The 14,137-nt window shown below is 52.5% G+C and overlaps 3 protein-coding genes across 3 annotated transcripts; 1 reads left to right on the top strand and 2 right to left on the bottom strand.

Moving 5' to 3' along the window:
• Window positions 1–19: 19 nt before the first annotated feature.
• VOLCADRAFT_97452 (uncharacterized protein) lies at window positions 20–2,185 on the top strand (the record flags this gene model as incomplete). Its single annotated transcript, XM_002956458.1, has 2 exons — window positions 20–881; window positions 1,539–2,185. 2 exons carry the CDS (start codon window positions 20–22, stop codon window positions 2,183–2,185), a joined length of 1,509 nt encoding a protein of 502 aa, XP_002956504.1.
• A 4,856-nt stretch (window positions 2,186–7,041) lies between these two features.
• Window positions 7,042–8,369, bottom strand: VOLCADRAFT_107237 (uncharacterized protein; the record flags this gene model as incomplete). Its single annotated transcript, XM_002956411.1, has 2 exons — window positions 7,042–7,380; window positions 8,299–8,369. 2 exons carry the CDS (start codon window positions 8,367–8,369, stop codon window positions 7,047–7,049), a joined length of 405 nt encoding a protein of 134 aa, XP_002956457.1. The 3' UTR covers window positions 7,042–7,046.
• Window positions 8,370–10,219: 1,850 nt separating this feature from the next.
• On the bottom strand, window positions 10,220–13,016 carry VOLCADRAFT_97449 (uncharacterized protein; the record flags this gene model as incomplete). Its single annotated transcript, XM_002956410.1, has 6 exons — window positions 10,220–10,325; window positions 10,567–10,868; window positions 11,122–11,370; window positions 11,635–11,781; window positions 12,385–12,586; window positions 12,829–13,016. 6 exons carry the CDS (start codon window positions 13,014–13,016, stop codon window positions 10,220–10,222), a joined length of 1,194 nt encoding a protein of 397 aa, XP_002956456.1.
• Between the last annotated feature and the right edge of the window lie 1,121 nt (window positions 13,017–14,137).

The raw sequence follows: 14,137 nt of genomic DNA, 5'->3' as shown, positions 1-14,137 counted from the left end.
CAGTAACCAATTAATAAATATGAATAATCCCTCATCCGATGTTCCGATTCCTGCAGTGGAACACATCGCGGGTCGCGCCACCGGGACGACCGCCGGCGATGGAAGGAACAACGTCGCTACTGAGCGCGGCTTGCCCGCTGGGGTTAGTGATGAGGTGATCAGAATTCATATTCCGGTACCTAGGCTTAGTATTCCTGCAGATATTAAGCTTAGTGAATTATCGCGGGAAGTTGCGCCACGTGTCCGCGCCTTTGTCCGCGATGTCCGGAAGTATTTTGATTTCGTGCGGAGCGGAAATCATGGCAGTATCCGTTGCTTATTTTTAGCTAACGCTCTTGAAGGCGCCGCGAAAACGTGGCACGATGACTGGACTATTGCGCGATTACAATATACTTCAGAGCAACTTTTGGAGGCGCTATTAATTCGTTTTGCCCCACAGATTCAAACGCGCGAACTAGAAGCGCTAGAAAAACTTGCTGCAGGGCAGCATCAGATGCGGGCAAACGAAACGGTAGCCGCGTACCATAGTCGTTTCGAGGCACTTATAGCACCAATTCCTGACTTAAGGGAGGTTGATCGGATTTTCTGGTTTATCCGTGGCCTTTCCGCTGAGTTTTCAGGAGAATGTGCGACCGACCGTGACGGTAAGCCTTTTCAGGAATATACAAAACTTGTGCAGCACACGCTTGGTGTTGAGGCCCGTCAACTTGCTAAACTTCATTCTCAAGCCCAAACCCGCGTGCTTCTGCATGCTTCCACCGCTGTGCAGGATCCCGCGCCCATCATCACTGACGACGGGGACCTCCCGGCACCGGAGGTCAGGCCTCGGGCTGCTACTGCTGCCGCTGGGCGGAATACAGCTCACCAGGCCTCCGGTGCTGGTGAGTCGAACCGTGGGCGCAGGGGTCGGGGTGGCAAGCATAGGGACAAGGGTCGGCCCAGGGCCGCTGCCGCGGGAACAGGGACGACGGTGCTAGGCAAGCGTGGCCGGGATTCGAATCCGGCAGAGTGGATGACTAAGTTTTACTGCATCCGGGCGGAGTACGAGTACCGCCAGAAAAATAGCCATTGCCTCCGCTGTGGGGAGGACAAGCACCTAGTAGCGGAGTGCCCATTGCTTTCAGAGAAGAGAGCTAGGAACGGGGAAAAATAGGGGGTTGCCCAGGACAGTGTCAGGGAAGCACTCCCTGGGTCACAAAACCGAACGGTGCCCATAATCTGCCCGGTTGGACGTGCTGTCCGTGCTGTTTTACCGGCCGTATTGAACCAAGTTGAGAAGGCCGTTGGACGGCGTTTTTCGTTTGATGCTCGTACTGCTCGTCCTGGTTTTGACGAGCACTGTAATCTGTTTGCTATTCCACGGCGTCTAACCTCTAGTAACTTGGGTGGGCATACCGTTTGGATTTCCCCTTCCTCTTAAAAAGAACTTCAGTCTCAGCTTGCGCATTATCGTATTTGCAAACGTCAACGACCTGACACCGAGGCCTGTCTCCTGTTACCAGCACATGTATCCCCGAGGGCTGCCTCCTTGCTGATAGGGATGCGTCGGGTTCTTCAGTTTCGTGCTGGTAGCAAGCTCTTCAACGGTGTAGACATGACGGGTCAACTTGTTTCCCTTCCAGGTCTGCCATATACTGCTGACGTTTGGTACGATCCCCCTCTTGTCCTGGGGCACCTTGACACGGAGCCCCATGTTTCAGTCCTGTGTGCAAAAGTTGCTGCGTCAACAGGGCCCAGAGTCCCGTTAATTGGCATTCGTGTCGCTGGACATTCTTTAACTGCCATGGCCGACTCTGGTGCCAGCGACGACTTCATTTCTGCGTCCATCGTTGAGCAACTCGTACTGAAACCTCAACCGGCATCGTGGTCATCTGTCACCCTTGCTGACGGGGGTAAGCAGGTCATTTTGGGTCAAGTTTCCCTTCATATATCCTTGGGCCCTTTGCGCCTAAATGTCCATCCGTATGTGCTGCCTAAGTTTACTGATGCAGCCACGTTTATCTTAGGGTCCGCTACCCTTGATCAGTATGGGGCTCATCTGAATTATGAGACCCACACCTTGCAGTTGCGGAAGGGAACCTTGTGTTATAAGGCACCTTTCACCACTGCGGAACGGATGGGAGAAGGGAATACTAGTGCTGCACACTCCGAACCCTGTGTGAATTTTGCTGCTGCCGCTATCTGAAAGCGAATTGAGCCTGAACCCGTTGGGCTCAAAGCAGCTATCCGTATGATTCACAAGGGGGCGCATGGATTGCTAGTACGGCCTAAATTGCAACTGAATACAGCTGTTACCCAGATCACTGAAAATGACCCTGCGGTTGAAGCCCTTCTTAACGAATACTCAGATATCTTCCATAAGGTCCCTGGATTTCCCCCGATGAGACCTGTAGATCATACCATACCTTTGGCTCCTGGTGTGCAGCCTGTTTCATGCCCCATGTATCGCCTCAGCCCCCTGGAGCTGGATGAGGTGACACGCCAGGTAGCCGACCTACTGAGGAAAGGTATGATTCGACCCAGCACATCCCCGTACTCGGCTCCCATTTTATTTGTGGGTAAAAAGGACGGGACTCTGCGTATGTGCGTAGACTATAGGGGTTTAAATGCAACCACCGTTAAAAACTATCCTATCCCACGGGTCGATGATCTCTGGATAGACTGCGTGGCTCAGCTTTCTTTAGCTCTATCGACCTACAGCAGGGGTACAATCAAATCCGTATTGCTGAATCAGATATTCCGAAAACTGCATTTCGTACGCCCTCTGGTCATTACGAGTATACTGTGCTGAGCTTCGGCTTGACAAACGCTCCTGCCACATTCCAAGCCCTGATGGACCGAACCTTTCGGCCCTACATAGACCGTTTTGTCGTTTGCTATCTAGACGATATCCTTGTCTATTCAAAGACACGTGAAGAGCACCTGGAGCATTTGCGGCTGGTCTTTGAAATTTTGTGGTGTGAGCAACTGTTTGCCAAGCGTTCTAAGTGCCACTGGGCCCAGCCTCAGGTTGAATACCTTGGTCACATCGTCTCCAAGGATGGCATCCGCATGGACCCCCGTAAGACTGCTGCGGTGCGGAACTGGCCTACCCCGACCAATTTGCAAGAACTAAGGAAGTTCTTGGGGCTGACGAACTACTTCCGTAAGTTCACCGAACGCTATGCCATTATTGCCGCACCTCTGACAAATCTGACATGAAAAGGGGCTTTTGTATCTCCTGACTGCTGGGGTCCTGACCGCCAGCAAGCTTTTGATACACTTAAGCGTGTTGTCTCTGAAGACATCATCCTGCGTTTCCCAGACTACTCCCAACCTTTCCGTGTGGAGGTCGTAACTGATGCATCTTTACATGGTACGGGAGCAGTACTGCTGCAAAATGGGAGACCAATTGCTTTTACTAGTAAGAAGTTCTCGGGGGCTGAAACCCGTTATACCACTGGGGAACAAGAACTTCTTGCTGTACTGCACGTGCTTAAGGAGTGGCGGTGTTATCTGGAGGGTCGGCCGTTCACCCTCAAAACCGACCACAAACCCCTAACGTTTATGCAAGGCGTGCCTACCCTTAACCGTCGTCAAGCCCGGTGGATGGAATACCTTAGCCGGTTTGACTTCACATGGGAATACCTGCAAGGCATCCTTAACGTTGCTGATGCCTTAAGTCGGCACCCTTGTCTGCATGCAGCCATTCTGTCAGTCGTTACACGCAACCGTGCTGCAGCACCCGTTGTGCCCTCTGAACTTGTGCAACGACTTCGAGCTGCCTATGCCACGGATCCCTGGTTTTCCGATAACCACAATACTGGCCATTTAACCCCTAACAGTGGCCTTTGGATCCGCACTGAGGGTACTTTTCGGCAGGTTGTCGTTCCGAATGATGACTTGCTGCGTCATGATCTCCTGTCACGTTTTCATGACGACCCGCTGGCTGGGCACCCTGGCTGCACCCGTCTGGTCGAGGTTCTCCGTCATCAATTCTGGTGGCCTCGGATGGCCAAGGACGCCGAGAACTATGTCCAGAACTGTGAGCTGTGCCAACGCAATAAAGTCCTGTCTGGTAAGCCCCACGGCCTCCTGTGTCCCTTGCCTGTGCCGGCCGCCCCTTGGGAAAGTGTTACCATGGACTTTGTTGTCGCTTTGCCCAAAACTGAGGGAGGATTCGATGCCGTTTTGGTCATGGTAGACCGACTCACGAAAATGGTGCACCTGGCACCTACGGTATCATCCTGCACAGCTGAGCAAACTGCACGTCTGTTCTTTGACAACATAGTGCGTTTGCATGGTGTCCCCAAGAACGTTGTGACCGACCGCGGATCGCAATTTGCCAGCAGATTTTGGGGCACCCTGGGTGATCTGTTAGGCATGCGTGTTAACCTGAGCACCGCCTATCACCCACAGACTGATGGACAGACAGAACGTACGAATCGCACTCTTGGTGATATGTTGCGCAATTATGCCGGACGTACGCCTTCTGTCTGGGACACATATCTAACTGCTGCTGAATTCGCGATTAATAATGCTGTGAATCGCGCGACTGGCAAAAGTCCGTTTTTCCTGAATTACGGATACAACCCTGGCTTGCCTGTTTGGCGGGAGTTGGACGTCAACTTGCCTGCAGCAAAGACGTTTGCCAAGTCCTTTGTGTCCCGACTGACTGACGCTAAATCTTGCCTTGAAGCTGCACAGCAACGTACGGCGGACTACTTTAACAAATCCCGACGTGCCATCACCTTCTCGCAGGACCAGTTGGTGATGCTGAGCACTAAGAACCTGAGGTCCCTAGCGGATGGTCCTCGTAAGCTTTTACCTCGTTGGGTGGGACCTTTTCCTGTCGTTCGCATGGTTGGGTCTACTGCAGTCGAGCTGCAACTACCACCTGACATGCGCATCCACCCCACATTCCATGTCTCTCTAGTCCGACCTTTTCATACTACTGACTCTGCTGCTGCGCTTCAGCCAAAACCTGCTCCTACTGTCACGGAGCCAGGACCAGTTACTTGGCTTTCAGGCAAGCAGACATTTTACGCGGTTGAACGGATACTGGATTACCGCTCCCGAAAAGTAGGCAGAAACCGCCGCCGTAAGCGCACTGTGCATGAGTATCTTGTCAAATGGGTTGGGTACTCGGCTGAGCACAACAGTTGGGAACCAGAAGCTAACTTTACCCCTGATCTGAAACCTCTGCTGGAAGAAGCACGGCAAAGAGCACGGGCGAGGTAAGATTTGCGGGTTAAAGGTAAGTGTTTAACTCCCACGTTTTGGCCCGAATTTTGCTCTGCCAGTTTCTTGCCATACATCGAGGACGCTGCATCCACTCGGGGAAAGACTTGGTCATGGATGTGGTCATGCGGGGGGTTTCCTGTCATAGATCTGGTCATGTTGCCTCATGACCACTCATGAGGCCTCATGACCGGTCATGTTACCGGTCATGAGGCAGAGTCATGGTCATGACAGTTGTCATGCTCCTTGTGAAGCATGACGGATCATGAATTGCCACTTATATATGTAAATTCAGTCATGTTCCCAATGGTCATATGCTGGCTATGTGTTCATGTTTTGTTCCTTTCTAAAAAGTGACAATTATATGTACTCAATCCCCTTCCTTAAACCCTGTTATAAATTTGAAAGACATATGCTACACACTTAAGCCATCTACTTGAGGTTTTACTAGCAAAGAATCTCTCATGCTGTGTTCAAGCTAGACATTTCGAACCACCAGCTCGCACTGTCAGCATTGTTCTTCACAACTCCTGTCTGTATGTACAGGACAGGCTAAATCGAATTAGCCTGTAATAGTAATAACAGAATTCTGTTATGACTTATTCAGAAGCATGCAAGTACCAATTGAGTTCACCATCTTTCAATAAGTAGTTAACATCACACTTCCAGAGTCTCAGACTGATAGGCTCTTAGGGTCACACACAGTGCCCCATGCTCCCAGGCTCTAATTCACCCAGCCCCCAGGCTCCAAGTAACACACGCTCCTTGGCCCAGGCCCCCAAGCTCACAGTCACTAACAGTCTTCGTCCCCCAGTAACACAGGCTCCTAAGCACCCAGGCTCTCTATTAGGCTATCAGTAACACAGGCTCACAGGCCCCAAAGCTGTCAGGTCGCTGCATGCCTACTTTTCTTTTTCTTTTGGTGGTGGTTGCTGTCTTAGGGTTTCTTACATTCACAAGCATCTCTGCCAGCAATTTCACCTCTCCTGAACATGGAATGCAAGTCCCCCAGTCTGCCAGTTCTCCAGTCTCCCTATCTCCTAGCCTCCCAGTGTCCCAGGCTCCCAACCTCACAAGCTCTTAGGCACCCAGTCTCCCAGGATCCCAGCCAATCTTCCAGGCTCTGAGTCACCCAGGATCCCATCCTAACAACCTTCCAGTCTCCATGGCTCCAAACCTCCCAGCCTCAGCCTCAAATGCCACCAGGCTCCCAGTCTATCAGGCTCCTATGCACCCAGTCTCCCAGTCCCATATCTAGAGGGGGGATAGTTGTTGTATTCCGCTTCTTAAATCTGGTCCCCAACTGATACATTTTTCTGTCTAATTTTTCCTTTCTCGCTTGGCGCGGTTGCTGGACAAGTTCGCTGGAACTAACTGAATTCCAACTGCCTATTTTGCCGCTTTTCTGTCAGATCTTTATGGCTCCGACCTCTGGGTCAGACGGCGAGCGGGACGCTGTCATGGATGCCTACAAGTAAACGCCGCCTCAGGCGGAAGTCCATACTTGCAGAAGTATGGGCGGGGGTCGTAGCACAGGCTACGACTGGGACGCTGGTCCCTGGCTCGCAGAGCCCCATCATCGATTGGAAGCATGGATCAACGGTACACCATTCCGGACTGGACCGCGCCTTTTTGGAACTGGCTGTACGATTCATGGGATGGCCGCATCCTCCGCTATTTAAGCGGGCGAAACTCTTCCAAATCGGTGTCATCCGACGCCACCATCCAGTTGTGGTTTAGTAAGATATAACACCATCGTGCCGATTGGTACAATAGAAAGGGACGGTCCCTATCGATTTTAGCAGGGCACAATTTAATAATACAAGTTACAAGTTACAAGTTCCGCACACAAGTGCAGGTGTGTCCATAAAAGCCGGGGGGGCCATGGATGTTGTATTGGTATTGATGCGGGTACACGGGAGGTCATCTTCATTCTCCCTCGTCCACTTCAGGGTGAAGCGCCTCAGCGCGACGTGCCTGGCCTCCCAAATTTCCGAAAGGTACCTGGCCAATGCCAGGGGTGGCGCCTCAGTCATAATGGTGCGCATGCTGCGCCCCTTAAGGACTAGATCACCATCATACTTAGCCCGTATGCTCTTGTAAGCGGGACATTCCTCGAAAACATGCAACTCATCTTCAAACGCTCCACAGTCACAAAGCCTGCAGGTACACACGGTGCACTCACGCCCATTAGGCCTATTAACCTCTAACTCCTAACAGCCTAACCGAAAATGCATGAGCACATAATGAAGTCGCTGGGGCATGGTCCCTTTAGTGTGCTCCAACCAATCGAGACGCGCACCCCTAGACGGGGCAGCTCCCATCTAGTTCATATAGCGACACGCCTTGGCTCCGGAAATTCCTATGGGGAAGACGAGGGGGTCACCCAAGGTATTCAGGCACTCCCACCGTCATCAAGCCGTTTGGCAAATACCTTAAGAATGCTCTCAACTGGCAATTTAAGGGTGGTGTAGTATGCTATAAGATCATTACCGCGCATATTAGTGGGGGTTCCGCTCCTAAGCTAGTAAGAAAGGCTAGTACCTTGCTTGCCCAAACTCAGTGACGCCCCCAAGTGCCAACTCCAGGTCAGCAACAAATGCCCGGTGACACAGCGTTCCCGGCCTCTTAACCACAGAGTTCCAAAATCTAAGTACAAGATTGGTCCAATGGAACTGGAGTGGCCTCTGTGACAGCTCGCGGTATAGGGAAACCATAGTCGGGCTCCTCACCCCAACTACGGTTCGCATGTATGCACGCTGTTCCTGGACCATGGGATTAGTCATAGCACCTTCAAAACTCACATTTATGAAGTCAGGTCCCCAAACTTGCGCTCCATAAGAAAACACCGGTACAACTAGTGTATTGTAGAGAGACATACATAGCTTGGGGGTGGTAATTTTCTTATCTCGACACAGGGTGCTGAGCCCAAACGTGGCCCGCCTCCCTGCTGTGAGTAGTTGCTTGGTACATGCTGAGAACTGCACTCCTGGGCCATAGTGCAACCCGAGATACCGTGCCGTCTCGTTGCCGGTCAGCACCTGCAACCCCACCCCACCTAACTGGTACTCAGCTTACATAAGCCGCTTCCACTCACGTGCAGCACCCCCAAAAATGAGGACCTCACACTTGGCGGCATCCGCGGCCATACCCGTCGCTTTGCAGTAGGCTTCGAGTAGCCCCAGAAGGCATTCTGCTCTATCGTCCCCTGTCGCTACCAGTGACACATCGTCAACGAAAAGTAGGTTAGTGAATTCACCACCCGCCAGGCTAACACGCTAAATGATTAATATAATCTTTTAATGTGATTTTTACAGACGCGTTCTCAGTGGTGATTTATTTTTCATTTAGGGCGGGTCTCAATTTATTCCAACCTAAGTAACAAACTTGCTAGGATCGTTGTAATAAATTCCTCAAGTGTGAGGCGCTGGGGGGGGCTACACCCCCCCAGAACCCCCCGATAAGTTACAACTCCCCTCATAGACCAAGAGTCACGCACTGAGTTGGCGCGTTTTCGCTCATGTGTGCACTCTTCGTGCACATGCGTAGATAGTTCTGGCACTGTTTGTGAGCAATAAGTAAATTCGACCAAGCAAAGGCCCAAAGCAAGCAACCGCATAGCAAATCACAGGCCGTCACCTGCCGCTGAAAACCAGAGCACACTAGGACTCTACCGGTTCATCATGTACCGGCCCCTGCTGCTGCTGTCCAGCCACTTCCTCAGTGCGTCACGGAACGGGAACGTGCCCAGGTCGAACAGGTCCTGGGTAAACATCCGCACACACAGTGCCAGGTGCTCGTCCAGGCGGTTGCGGGTGAGGTCCTGCAAGTACCCCATGGCTGAGAACCGCCACTCATCCTCCACCGACCCCGGCACCATCACTAACACCAGCTGGGCCAAAGCCGAAAACTCCGTTAAGCCGCCGGTGAGGGCCGCACAGTTGCTGATGGCCTGCCACACCCATGCTGTGTGTGTGTCATCAAGCAGCACCTGGTGCTCATGCTTGGATGTGGGTGCGTCATGCAGTGTGCCATGCAATGGATGCTCAGCAGGAACGGCGTGGTCTGGCTGAGCCTTGCCGACACCCCGTTGTGCACGCCCATCATCACACTTGCACTGTCAGTGCTGACCGCTACAAGCTTGCATGCCAAGTCCTCCTCCCCGAGGTCGGCCTCCATGTTCAGTGTATCCAGCACCAACTGCGTGATGTTCTCAGCACCGCCATCCCGAACGCCTTTATCAGGAAATTTTTCAGCTTATCTTGCTGTTTTGGTGTCTGTTCAATGTTCGAGTTGTTGCCGATGACCGGTCATACATTCTGCTATGCCGCGTTGACTCACGGGCTTGACCTTCTTACGGCCCCTCATATCTATTCTAGGATTGAAAATACTAAGTTCTGCACACTACGGAGCAATCTGGCAGCAATGGACGTTTTTGGCTGAAGGAATGAAAATGTACGGGTCGAGCTCATTCATTCCTTTTTTCCAAAGGCTGAAATGCCTGTTTATTCCATTTAAGTAATATACTACTTAAAAAACGCTGGCTCTCAGCCGGGGTTGTGAAGGGCAGTGAGAGGCCTTCGCCTCTTGGTGTGCTCGGGTGGAGGGAGAGGGGGGCTCCATTGCCAGGCAGTGAGCCCCCCCAACACATATCTTCAGTTGGGAATGTAGGGTGGCCAAATGCAAGCATGTTTGTGCTAAGGCGGGTGTGCGCGATATGTAGATACAGTAATAACAGCGTTTTTAACGGAAAAGGACTCGAGGTGCCATCGACATCTTCTCTGTTAGAAATATGATTGCGAGGTCTTTTAGCTGTAAGAGCTACCATTGGTACAGATGCAGTGTGCCTCACGGAACGCGCTGTGACCTCGAATCCCTCCGAACTCCTATTTGCTCTCTCGTGCTGGCTTCCCTTTTTTCCTGCTTCAGAGACCTCCCTTCCGACCACTCTCTGCCTCAAACACCATGACCGACAGCCCCTGCAACAAGCACCGCTCACTTACATCCCGCCGACGGAGCACCGACCCAGCTCAAAGCAGAAATACTCTCCTTTCTTCCCGCAAGCGTCCGTAATGACAACAAGGCGAAATCTTGGTCTTGCAGGGCTGTGGCACGGTATGTTGGCCGCAGGCAGGTTGGGGAAGGAAGGGGAGGAAAGCAACAGGGTGGTGAGATCAAGAGGAAGGCATGGACTGGAAAGCTTGCATAGGGGTGGCTGGACCTAGGAAAAGTCCTATGCAGGAAAGATTGAGCGAACGGAGAACATGCAGGTACTCGTGTGCACAGATACCAGCACAGCCGCGGCACTGTGCTGGCTATGATACGCGAAATCTTATCTGTACTCACATGCCTCGGCTGTTCCAGGCACTGTACTTGATGATGTACACCTCTCCCGGCTGATTGGGCCGAGTCATGTCAATGTACAGAGCCGCAGCGCCTCCGCTACAATCAACACCACTGTGGATGAGGTCAACAACGCCGGCGGTCGTATCAACCACCAGCGCCGCTGCCCCGCCAGGCGGGAGGCGGCAAATCATGTATGACCTATGTATGGGGAGACTGTTCGCATCAACAATGTCGTACACTGCGGCAGGCGGCTCGATAAAGGTCTCCTTGGGGGAGAAAGGGGTCTCCAAATAAGCGGCACCCTGACAAGGAAGAGGGCAACAAGGGTCAATAATCACCCATGAATTGTAGGTATTGGCACGCAAGCAAGCGGTAGGTGTTGCAGTAGGCCCTGGAGGTGCGCGAGTCTTGATAATAGTAGCTGCTGTGTGTCTGAATCCCTAGGCCACAGCCGGAAACCTACTTGTATGCAGCAGGCCTGAACTTTTTGACCTGCCCCCCTGACTTGCGCACACAAGCACCTCAAAGACTACAATAATCTGCAGGGATACAAACCTGTAGTGATATGGATGGGGGGTCGGTGTTCGCGGCCGCCACCGCCGCTATGTTAATGGTGATTCCAACGCCTGCACTGACACTCATGTTCTGCAGCAGCAATAGCTCCGGAGCCTGTGCTGCCAGCCCTTCCCACCCAAGCACGTCGTTTCCGAGATTAGCGATACTGGATTCCACTTGTGTCCCTCCGCCACCATTAGGGTGCAAACGAAGACTAGGCGTCGCCACGGAGCAACATACATCTGTCACCTGACGTATCATGGCACGCGGTAAACGGGGTGACTGGTGGAGATGGGCGTCTGCTAGCTCCAAAGGTCTGAGGAACAACCTGGATTCAATGTGTGTCTATGGTGCAGATAGATGCCGAGGATTCGATGCAGGACTTGCAGCATGCGTACACATGAGGCCATGAGCCTTCATTGGGGTGAGGACTGTAAATGGGGTGATTGTAAGAAGGGATCAGCTCCCCAACAGCTGAGGTATTAATGACCAGCAGTACTGTTAAGAGCTCACCTGCACACCCGAGATGTTCAGTTGCGGATAGTCTTGGTGCTGTAACACCAGGGAGGGCAACTGCAGGAGCCGAAACACCAGCCAGTCCAGGGATGTCTGACCAGGGGTTGAACCGAGCAGAAACATCCAGTTCGTGGGGAACCAAACCTGGGGGTTGCGGGCATGGGAAGGAAGGGCTTGGGATGGGGCGAAGGGGTGGGAAAGCCGGAGGCAAGGACTGCAAGGGACAAGGGAGGTTAGGAGGCTAATCAGGTCCCACACAGGGGAGACTGCAGAGGCCGCAGATGCGGAGGATGGGGCCGTGTGAACAAGTGGCAAGTTGGGCCGGAGAAAATACAATGTACAGGTATTTGAAGTCACGAGCCAGCTTAAGCTTTCTGGTAGCTCTCTGGCAGCTTTATAGTAGCTTTCTGGCAGCTTCCTGGTAGCTTTGAGGAAAGAGAGAGGATTGAGGAAATACTATGTCTGGCGGTGAGCCACTAGCATAGCGTGTCACGGAAATGTGCATGAGCACCATCCAAGTTGAGAAACGAGCTCCATTCCACAAACGGGAGCACTACTAGGGAAACCAAAATGCGCATTCAACCACAAAAGGGAGCTTGTGCCACGAGAGAAGGAATCCGCATGACCCGATGACATCATTCAATGTGCTGTGCCGGAATTTATATGTATTGATGGTGTGTACCGTACTGTACTACAGGTACTACAAGATTGGAATGGGAGGTGACCCCTGTATTGAATGGAGCTTACCAGGACATAAATGGTAATTGGAACGGGGAATGAGGTTAAGGCAGAGGATTGCATTAGGGACCTTCCACGGCGGCGGTTTAGATGGCGCATTGTGGTGACACCGCTGCTGCTGCTTGCAGTTTCTGTTGCCACGTCGTCGGCATTATACGATGCACGGACATACTCGATTGACGGCACATCAGCATTCTTCATGAGGACGGACCTGCAGCATATGGCAGGCCGTAAGCCTAAGAGTTAATGCGGCGCCCATCTCCTATTGTTATTCCGTGTGCCGACTGTGTGCAGTATTATTATGTGCTGCCTGAGCTGCCAGCGCTACTGCAACTGCCGTTACTGACCCCTGTGCCTGTGCCTGCAGACATGTACCTGGAGCCCACACAGTGTGCCCCTGCTGTGGTGTATCAGTATGATTGATTTGTCTGAATCTACAGCACGGCACTCTACCTGAAGTCCTGGAGCAGTCCTGCAGCTTTCCCCCTATAGGTGGCAAGTTGGAGGGCGGGGAGGTACACTGTGAAGGATACCCAGGGGTTCCACAGGGCGCCCAGGACAATCCCAGCAGGTGGTGGCTGCTGGGACCATGCTGTAGGTGGCGCAAAGGTGCAAGTGGCAAGGGGATTGGGCTTTGCCATCGTGTAAACAAATATTTAAAACATGCCATGCTGAAAGTCACATGCAGGTGCACGAGGGTGAAGCCGGCTGGCCCCATGCATAGCTTGCTTTGCTTGATAGCACCGAAATTATGTTTTGAAAGAGGACAGTCGGGGGCCCCTCATTATAGATGTGCGACTGGTGAAGTTCGCGGATCCTGGGCAGCAGACTGTAAATAACAAGTTACAAGTCATAAGTTCTGCTCAAGTGTGGTGCAGGGGTTTCCATAGAAGCCAGGGGCCTCGTGGATGGTCAATTATTGGATGGTCATTTTAATGTGGCGCCAAGCAAGGACTTTATTGTCCTCCCCTGCTCTCGAGACACGCCTGAGTGTGTGTAGTAGCTGGCCGCTGACAAGTCGGGTGTCGGCTTCCTTGAAGCCGGAAAAAGGGTGGGCCCCCCCTGCATCCGTACAGGCTGGTAGCTAGCGCGGCACGTATGACAATTGATGGGTAGTGTCAACGCGGTGGGAGATGTGCTTTGTTGCAGCAGTGCTGATGGTGTGAGAGCTAAGCTTGCACCGGCGGAATCGTCAGCACCGCCTGCGGGCTCCACGTGAATCGCATCCATCCTGGGTGCATGCTGCATGGACAGTGCGGCAGACCGCAAGTCAGAATGCCCGTGCGGGCAAATGGTAACGAAAGCTGGGTGAATTTCGGTGCTGTCTGTGATGTTTATCCCTGAAGCGCCAGCGGCCTCAGCAATCCGCCCCACAGCCGCAGGCTTCATCGGGGCACACCGCAAGTCTCCGGAGGCCCCGAGCATTCGCTTAAGTGTACAAATGAGCAGCTTGCGTATTTCATAGAGAAATGTAAGCAAATTTGTCGGCCTGCTGGTGGCAAGTCGGAATGCCTGTGCGGGCAAATGGTACCACAAGCTGGGTGTTCAAGTTATCATACGCTGTCATTTCGGAAATCAATGATAAGATACACGGCGCCTTTTTGAGATGAAATTTAGCCCGAGAGGCGTTGATGTGACTATGAGCTCGGTCAATGGAGGCAGCCAAAGTTGTTTGTGCTCATACGTTCCTTGTTGACTACAGGCGAGATACCTTGCAATAGAGAATGCTATATAGTACCGATAACGCGTTTCAGCCGGGTGA

This window comes from Volvox carteri (genome assembly GCF_000143455.1).
Source record: "Volvox carteri f. nagariensis unplaced genomic scaffold VOLCAscaffold_61, whole genome shotgun sequence".
In the NCBI taxonomy this organism is placed as follows: Eukaryota; Viridiplantae; Chlorophyta; class Chlorophyceae; order Chlamydomonadales; family Volvocaceae; genus Volvox; species Volvox carteri.
Note: the sequence above shows the minus strand (reverse complement) of the source record. Positions and strands in the feature narration are given on the sequence as shown.